The sequence below is a fragment of the Tupaia chinensis genome, unplaced genomic scaffold, assembly GCF_000334495.1.
Source record: "Tupaia chinensis unplaced genomic scaffold, TupChi_1.0 Scaffold000407_4, whole genome shotgun sequence".
In the NCBI taxonomy this organism is placed as follows: Eukaryota; Metazoa; Chordata; class Mammalia; order Scandentia; family Tupaiidae; genus Tupaia; species Tupaia belangeri.
In genome coordinates, this window is record NW_006159912.1 from 2,680,263 (window position 1) to 2,689,873 (window position 9,611).

Consider the following 9,611-nt stretch of genomic DNA (forward strand, 5'->3'; position numbering starts at 1 on the left):
AAAATAAATAAATAAATAAAGTTTAAAAAAAAAAAAAAAGCTGTACCAAATGAACCTTCCTGCTAAGAGTTTAATTTCCTACAATTTAAAACAAGACACATTGACCCCTTGCTTTTTCCAGATTTCTTACCTGTGTTGCCAAACTCAAGACCTGCTGGACTAGCTCCTGTGTTTCTGATGGTTTCTTGAGAAATAGTTTCACTATGGCAGTAAGCAGGGTGAGCTGCACCTAAACAGGCATAATTTGATAAGATGAAAGAAAGGTACTTTTATTATGCCCTGCCATCACTTCCAAAGTGGTATTTCCCCAAATATAAATTACTGTGGGATCTTTCTGATTTCAGTGAAGAGACAAAAAGTTAACCTCAGTCAGTATCAATAGCAGCAAAGGTATACATTAAGCTGAAATATAGAGATATTTAACTGAAAAATCACTAGCCTTCTATTTTTGAATTATATTTTTGGCATCGAAAATTGCTTCTTTAGATTTTGGGCCAAGTAATAACCTATATTTTTTAAAGTACATGAAAATATAACTGATGTCAATAAAACTGGTCTCTGACAAAGTCTTCAGTTATTTACTTTTACCATGAGCTATAATTTGGGTAAAACTACAGAATCATCTGTCACACTAAGGCAAGAGCCAAAACACTTAAGTTATGCCAGCTCATAGCCCATTAGGAATGGGTAGCTAATCCACAACTGGAAATTGGACCTTTAACAAAGAGGTCTAGGCCGTAGGAAAGATGAAAACTTACCTGGGTGCTTTCATCATGAAAACCCTCTAGGAAGCTCTCTAGTAACTCATCTGCATTGTCAATTCTCTCAGCATACTCTCCCACAATCCAAATCATAGCTGCTCGAGCATCTGGCTCATCCAGCGAGTCTAAATTCTCACATAGAGTGGCAATGATACTTTCATACCTGATACAACAAAATGGACTCCAGTTACTACTGAAGGCAAACCTAAAACCTGTATTTAATAGTGATAGCTGAAGGCAAAAGCCACAGATACATCAAACCACCAAACTATAAAGATTTTTAGTTAAGAAAATGTATAGGCTCTAAGTAGGAAGAATATATGTGTCTTAAATTCACTTTTAAATATATTAATAACTAGACCTTAAACCAAATCTTTATAAACATTCATCAGATATTCTGTTCAAAAGGAAAAATGAACCTACAGTATAAGATTATACAACTACTTCGGATTTCTAACAATCTTTTTATAAATAGATTAGAGAACTCTACTATTATTCCATTTTCCTTAAGGCAGGGAGAAACAGAAATTCCACTTTATTCTTAGGAAAAAGGATTTAGACAATAACAGCGTCCAAACTAGAAACAGTAACTTAGTTCCTTAATCTACTTAGCTCAAATTGTCATAAGGGATCTTTATGGTCTTTCTTCTCCAGTAATGATTTGTTTCTCCCAAGAAGTCATTGACCAGCATTTGGCATAATGGTTATGTCACTGTATTCTCATGTAGTCTACCGTGGTTTGAGCCTTGGACTTGGACCTGGACCCGGACCTAGACCCAGACCCAGACCCAGACCCAGCAGCTTAAAAAAATTCATGCCAGGTGTATATGTGTGCGTGCCCCCAAATCCCTACTCCCCAAAAAAAGAGTAAGTTATTGAAACACTTATTTTTGCAGATCTACAGCTCTCAAATATTTACTGTGTTGAATTCATCTCCTTGGCTAATACAGTTTTAAATAGCAGAATTATACTGTAATGAGATGTGGACGACTGAATAGTTAAGTGCTTGCTCTACTTCCACTGATTAATCAGAATCTTGATTGCTTTCTTAAAAGTGAAGTGTAAGGGACTGGCAGGTGGCACGGTGATTAAGGTGCTGGGCACTCCCACATGGCTGACCATGGTTCAAGTCTCAGACCAGGTGGCTTGCTTTCTCACTTTCTCTCTCTCTCTCTCTATCTCTCTCTCTCTCTGAGCATCTCTCTGGTCAAATTTTAAAAATAAATGAATAAATAAAATTAATAAAAAAAAAAAGTGAACTGTGAAAATCACACTAGCCATATGTGCATGTGTGCACCAGGTCCTAAGCAGAAAATGGAGGAAAAGGGATTGCAGGGTGGCCATCCCTTCAGGAGGTGATTTCTCACTTTCCCTCTCACTGCCTGTTTTTTTTTTAGTGAGTATATGCGCCCTATGGCAAAAACGGAAAACAAACAAACAACAACAAATAAATGAACTATCATAAGCCAGAAATGGACACCAGAAATGGACACATTTCTTTACCAATTTTACTGAGATAAATATATCCACACTCAATCAAGAAGTTGAGAAACTGGGGCCAGCAGGTGGCGTGGTGGTTAAGGGCACTGGACTCCCACATGGCCGACTGTGGTTTGAATCCTGCTTTCTCACTTTCTCCCTCTCTCTCTTGTTCTCTCACTCTCTCCTTCTCTGGTCAAATTTTTAAAAATCAATAAATAAAGTTAAATAAAATAATTCTTCTCTCTCTTTTTTTCTTTTTTAAAGTTGAGAAACAAAGCCACTCCCTTTTCTGGGAGAGTAATGAAAATATGTAGTACTCTTTCCAAAAAAAAATTTTTTTTAATTAAAAAAAAAATACAAATTTTAATAAACAACTACCTTGCCAAAATATTTCTATTAATTCGTGAGCACCACTTACTGCAATTTGCTTTATTTAATACCATCTTTAAAGACTAATGAGAGGGGCCAGCAGGAGGCATGGTGGTTGGGGCGCAAGGCACTCTCACATAGCCGATCATGGTTTGAGTCCCAGTCCTGGTGGCTTGCTTTCTCATTCCCCCCCCCACTCTGGTCAAATTAAAATGGATGAATGAATAAATAAAATTAAATAATTAATTTTTTAAAAAAGTTTAAAAAGGATAATGAGAAGTTGGGGCCAGTAGGTGGCACGGTGCCTGGGGTGCTGGATTCCCACATGGCTGACTGCGGTTTGAGTCCCAGATCTGGTGACTTTCTTTCTCACTTTCTGTCTCTCTTTTTTATCTCTAGTCAAATTTTTTAAAAATTATAAATTATATTTAAAAATTCCATTAAAAAAAAAAAGACTAATTAGATGCTTCAGCACAATAAATCTCTATTATGGGTAATGCAAAATATGATTTAGGATGATTATGAGACCTTTTCTTTTAGATTCTTACTTGCTTTCAAAAATCAAACCTAAATAAGCTTAGAGGCTATATATATGTATATGCTTGTGTACATGCTTCATGTGTATATGCTTCATAAGCTTAGAGGTATCAACCTGAAAAATCTGTGGAATGAAAAATGTAGATTTTTGCATATACTTATGGGAGTAGCTACAAATCTTCAGAAAAGGCCTGGGATTGATAAATTATTGTTATATGTTCTAAAATTTTACACAAAATGGCAAGTAACATGCAAAGTGAACAGCACAGCTATTTACCTTCCTGGCTTTTACAGTAGCCATAACATTTGATTAATCAACCAAACTGACACACTGCTGAGAGGAAAAGATGCACAATCATTAATTTTGTCTGGGTAATAGGCATAAACTAAAATTAGACCCAAACCATCTGGCATAGAGAGGTATCCTCTATTTATGGTAACTTTACCACCAAAGAATCTGGTTATGTTAACTTTAATATATGCCAATAAATAGTGTGTATTCAGGCAGAGTTTCAATTCTTCTAAAAGTAATAATACAGCAGAGAGTAAATTCAAGTATTAATCCCTGTTTCTGATTTTTAATAAACGTATTATATTATGACCAGTTACATTAAAAATAGGATTCTTAACTAGTCCATTTCAAAATCCCTTAAACATTTCCTAAGTGATTTGAGAAAGAGGTAGAAGTATGTGGACGTACTTGTTGGGGTATTTGCGAAAGATGTCCCTTATGACCACAATTGCTTCTTGGACCACATAATTTACTTTGGTCTGGATTAGATCAAGCAATGTGCTTACACAGCGCTCTGCAGATTGCTGGAAGATGGAACATAAAAAATGAGCAGTCAGACAGATGATCCAATATACTATTCGACCTTTAAAAAGGGAAAACTGAAACATACAGGTGCATCAACTAAATTGAAGTAAAACATCAGGCATTTAATTTGATCAAGCAATACTAGAGGCTAGATTATCTGATGTAGATATACGGAAGTTTTAGATATACTCTCAAATTTTACTCATTACAAAATATATTGACAGGGGCTGGCCCCACAGTGCAGCAGCTAAGTGCTATACGTGGAAACACAGATCTCACAAGGTTTGAATCCTGGCATTAGAGGCTTGAAAACATGACAAAAACATGTACGTGCATGCCCAAAATCCTGACAGAAAGGAGAAATGGAAGAAAAGGTATTAAAAAGGGATTGTAATGTGACCACACCCCACCGGGAGGTGCTTTCTCTTCCATCCCCCCTTTTCTCTCTGATGAGCATACATGTCCACTGGCAATTATATATATGTATGTGTATATATGTGTGTGTGTGTGTATATTTTTATATTTTGGACAGATGGGTCAGTTCAAATTAAGAGTCATCTTGGAAAATTGGAAGACCAGAAATGAGAAGAAAAAAATACACCAAGATAAAAGGAAAAAATAAAAATTGAAGAATAAATCAAACTAGGAGGCCTTTAACTGGAATTCATAGAGAGGAGACAGCACACGGTGTCTTTTAACCTAAGTACCACCAGATAATTTGCCATTTTTTGAGCTATATAACTTAAAAGTCTATGGCCTTAGATAAGCTGCTCTTTTCTATGGCCTATAATTCATCTACAAAATGTGATGACTCCACGGCCAAGTCCCAGACCAGGTGGCTTAAAAAACATGCCAGGCATGTGTGTGTATGCCCAGAAACTTCGAGATGAGAATGGAGAGGGGATTATGGCATGGCTGCTTCCCATGGGATGGGGTGATTTCTCACTTTCCCTCTCTCTACCTCTGTCTTATTGAGGACAGGATTCCAGAAGAGAGATTCTAAAAATCAGGACCAACGTATCACATATTACAATATACTATGAGGGTTTACCCCACTAGGTGCCTCCTGATAAGATGCAACAGGAGGGGGTCAGCAGATGGCATGGTGGTTAAGGTGCTGGAATTCCCATATGACTGGCCATGGTTTGAGTCCTGGACCTGGCAGCTTGCTTTCTCCCTCTCCCTCTCTCTGTGTATTTCTCTGGCAAAACTCATGTGAAAAATAATATTAACAATAATAATAAATAAATCTTTATTTTAAAAAAAGATGCAACAGGAGGTACACAACATCACCAAAGAGATATTATTGCCAAAAATTCTGAACAAGTCTCTAGATTTATCTTAATGGGGTAGAAGAATGAGATAAATAGCATCACTAAAACAACCAGCCAAAGGGCCACGAGATGGAGTAGAGCTAAGTTGCTCGGTTCCCACATGGTCAACTGTGGTTCAATTCCTAGACCTGTTGGCATGAAACTCACACTGGGTGCATGTGCGTGGGTGCCCAAGATCCCAGGAAGAGAATGGAGAAGGGAGTGCAGTGTGGACATCCCCCTGGGGGGAAGTGATTTCTCACTTTCCCTCTCACTGTCATTGTCTCTTCAGCTAGTAGTGCATGTGCCCTAAGGCAAAAAACTCTTTAAAAACAGAAACAAAAACTTTCTTTGGTCAAATTTAAAATAATAATAATGATGAATAAAATTAATTAAAGTAATTCTTAAACACACACAAACACACACAGTCAAATCCACACTCTGGGCAATTCTATAAGCTTAATGACCTTCAGTTAAGTGGCCTGTAGGACCAGATCTATAGTGCAATGGTTAAACACTGTATAAAGAACACTGGATCGCACATGGCCAGACGCCTATGAAGAACATTTTCATTTATTTTAACTGACCTGAGAGAGAGACACAGAGAGAAAGAGAGAGAGAGAGGGAAATTGAGAAAGCAATCCACCAGGTCCAGGACTCAAACTCTGGTTAGTCATGTGGGAGTGTCCAGTGCTTTAACCACCACACCACCTGCTGGTTCCCTGGAGAACATTTTCATTAGTCATAATACATGGCACTTTCAGCCTTTAGGAGTCTATATGCCCTAAGAACACTTTCTAGTAATTCTAGGAATATACTGTAAAATCTGTCTTAACCGGGGAGTAAGATTTAAATATTGTATTATTCTTTAAAGCTTTGTCAGAAATGTCAATAAGATAATGAGTCTTGTTTGTGTGCCCAAGATCCCAAAAGAATGAAGGAGGAGGGACTACAGCATGGCCACCAACCCGAGGGGATGATTTCTCCCTTTCCTTCTGTCTGTCTCTTTCCAGCAAACCTGCACAACCTAAGGCAAAAACCTTAATATATATATACGTATTTCTTTTTTTAAGAAAAAATTGAAGAGAACTCTCAGAACCCCATAATATGTAATCACAACTACCATCAGACACTTGCCTCCACCTTGATAGCACACCGTCCAATAGCCCGCACAGCTTTGCGAACAAAGTCAACATCTACCTCTGTGGCATATTCCTTCAGTTCTGCCAGAACCTGTTTAAAATCCAGGAAGTAGATAATCATTAAGGATTCTCTAATAGCAATCTCATAGTATAGCTTTTTCTCAAGGCCAGATCTTAAGTCATCATAATCTTGAGTCTGCTTAAAGACTGACCTGAGCAATGTTGGCTTGAGAGGCCAAACGAATCATGATATCCAACTTTTCTAGTTTAACATAGATGGGATCATTATACTTCACAAAGAAGACTTTGATTTCCTGCTTCAAGATTTCAGGCCTGTGATACACAGAAATACAAGACAAAGACAGTGAAGGAATATATGGATGTATCCTTCTTAGTCTATACAAATATCTAATCTGTGCCTCTCTCCTCTCCTCTCACTCTCCCAAGGAGGGAAAAAAAAAGATATATTTTTTTCCTTTTTAAGCATCAAGATACATATCGCCAAAAATAACTGCTAGAAAAACAACTATCTTGCTCTAAATTACAGCCTCAACATATCAAGCAGGCACCAGTGTATCAGAAAGGAACCCTTTAGAAAACAAACTGGATTGAAGAGTGACACCAGGAATGTATAATATTTATAGGAACACTCCAATATCAGCTGTTAGTCTCCTGAACTGGGTAAATTGCTTTGCAATGTAACATTTTCATCTCTACACATTTTAAAAAGAGATTTATACTAGCATATTTAACACTGATATTATTAAGCTTGATTCAAAGTTATAAACACTTTAATCACCAATTCACTATTTTCCAACCTTTTCTGGACAATCAGGTTGATGTTCCTCAGGGCAACATACTGTACTTCTGGTTCCCCAGATAGCAAAGTGACAAGTGGAGGGGCTAATTTCTTCAGCAGCATATTGTAGTAGTCAGAGTCCTTGGGCAACAACTCTAGAAATTTCATGAGGACTTTCACAGCTGAAAGCACCACTGCTGAGTTGGCATGGGATAGCCGGGGAGTTACTCTCTCACAGATGCTGAGGGCAAAAAAAGAAAATTAGTACCTTGAATTATAATTTATTTGCACAATCTGTTCCATAAAGTAATATGTCAGAGTCCCATGGCCCAAGTATCAAGAAATTAAACAATCTGTTAGAAAAGCCAAAACTCTATGCTTAGGTAAAATTGAGATTAAACACTGCAGAAGACTCATACCCAGGAAACTACAGGCAGAGTAGGGACATGAGAAGGTTTTTAAGAAACCAGTCATAAGGGATACTCAAACTGGAAGGAAATCAGTAATATCCCAAACACTTGAGCTTACATCAGTAGTTACCTTCTTGTTTTATAGTCCTCATTATCATCCCATACTAGGTTAGGGTTCCCTGCCTCACAGCCTATTTCTATTCAACCTGCAGGATGTCAAATTAAGCATTCTGAGAGATTTCATAGCAAGAGGTAACAACCCACCTGTTATGGAGGGTTTCAATGTAAGATACAAGAAGTTGTTGGTGGGCAGAAAAAATTACCCACCCTCCTGCCTTCAGACTAATAAGGGACTCTTCTGAAAGGTATTTGTTTTTAAATATCAGAACATGAGTACAATATTCTCACAACTTCTCCCCCTCCTACCATCTCCTGCCACTACAATTACATGCCTCATGAAATCTTGCATATGTAATTGTGTTGAGCATTCTTTAGAAATCAACCTAATTTTCATGGGACCAGCAGCTGGCATAATAGCTATGTAACTGGACTCCCATGTAGTCGATCGCGGTTTGAGACCTGGACCTGGTGGCTTAAACTCACACCGGGAGCGTGTGCGTGTGTGTTCAAGATCCCAAGAGGAGAATGGAGAAGGGATTGCGGCGTGGCCATCCTCCCTGGGGGGTGATTTCTTGCTTTCTATCTCACTGTCTCTCTCTGTCTTTCTGGCAAGCGCATGCGCCCTATAGCGGTGAGCACATGTCCCCCACAGCAAAAACCTCCCAAAAAAAAAAAAAAAAAAAGAAAAAAAAAGTAATCAACTTAATTTTGATAGCTCTTAGAAACACAAGTAACTTACTACATTAAGATCAGAATACATAGGTTGTGTTTCTCTACCACTTAGATCTACTTGACTGATTCCTTGATCTCCTTTGACTCTTTCTACAAATACCATACCTTCTCAGGTCTTCTCTGACCACGCTTTTCAAAAAATACAACCCTGGGACCAGCAGTTAGCATAATGGTTATGTCGCTGGACTCCCACGTAGTCAACCATGGTTCGAGTCCCGGACCCAGTGGCTTAAACTCACGCCGGGCATGTGTGCATGCGTGCCCAAGATCCCGAGAGGAAAATGGAGGAGAAGGGATTGCGGCGTGGCCATCCCCCCCGGGGGGTGATTTCTCGCTTTCTATCTCTCTGTCTCTCTCTGTCTATCTGGCGAGCGCAAGCGCCCTATAGCAAAAACCTCTCCAAAAAAAAGAAAAAAGAAATACAACCCTTTGGAACCAGCAGATGGCATAATGATTATGTCACTGGACTCCCAGGTAGTTGACCGTGGTCTGAGTTCTGGATCTGGTGGCTTAAAACACACATTGGGTATGGGACTAGCAGTTGGAGTAATGGCTATGTCGCTGGACTCCTATGTAGTTGACCACAGTTTGAGTTCCAGACCTAGTAGCTTAAACTCACGCCAGGCGTGTGTGCGTGCGTGCCCAAGATACCGAGAGGAGAAGGGATTGAGGTGTGGCCATCCCCCAAGGGGTGATTTCTCACTTTCTGTCTCTCTCTGTCTTTCTTTAGGGCACATAGCACAGGCGCCCTATAGCAAAAAACCTCTCTCTCAAAAAAAAAAAAAAAATCCAAAAAACAAAAAACAAAAACAAAACAAAACAAAACAAAACAAAAACCTCACACTGGGTGCATGTGCATCTCCTCTCAGGAGACTACAGAAGGGATTATGGTGTGGTCATCCTTCCTGGGGGATGATTTCTTGCCTTCTCTCTCTCTGGCGAGTGCACAAACCCTCTAGCAAAAATCTCTCTCAACAAAGCAAAACAAAACAACACCCTTCAACCTGAAATGCTCAGCATTTACTAGATTTCTTCTCTACTTTATCTTTCTTGTTAGTACTTATCACCATCTGACATGTTACATATTGTGTTATACACATTTTATATATATATATATAAAATATATATA

At 38.6% G+C, this 9,611-nt stretch overlaps 1 protein-coding gene across 1 annotated transcript in view; it reads right to left on the bottom strand.

The window, feature by feature from the left end:
• Positions 1 to 9,611, bottom strand: part of AP2B1 (adaptor related protein complex 2 subunit beta 1) — a 179,822-nt gene that overhangs the window by 114,362 nt on the left and 55,849 nt on the right. Inside the window, exons 7-12 of the mRNA XM_006154420.3 lie at positions 7,240 to 7,461; positions 6,634 to 6,754; positions 6,417 to 6,512; positions 3,850 to 3,965; positions 759 to 924; positions 131 to 229 (exon numbers count right to left, since the gene is read on the bottom strand). Coding sequence (XP_006154482.1) covers positions 131 to 229; positions 759 to 924; positions 3,850 to 3,965; positions 6,417 to 6,512; positions 6,634 to 6,754; positions 7,240 to 7,461 — 820 coding nt within the window. The remainder of the gene's footprint in view (positions 1 to 130; positions 230 to 758; positions 925 to 3,849; positions 3,966 to 6,416; positions 6,513 to 6,633; positions 6,755 to 7,239; positions 7,462 to 9,611) is intronic.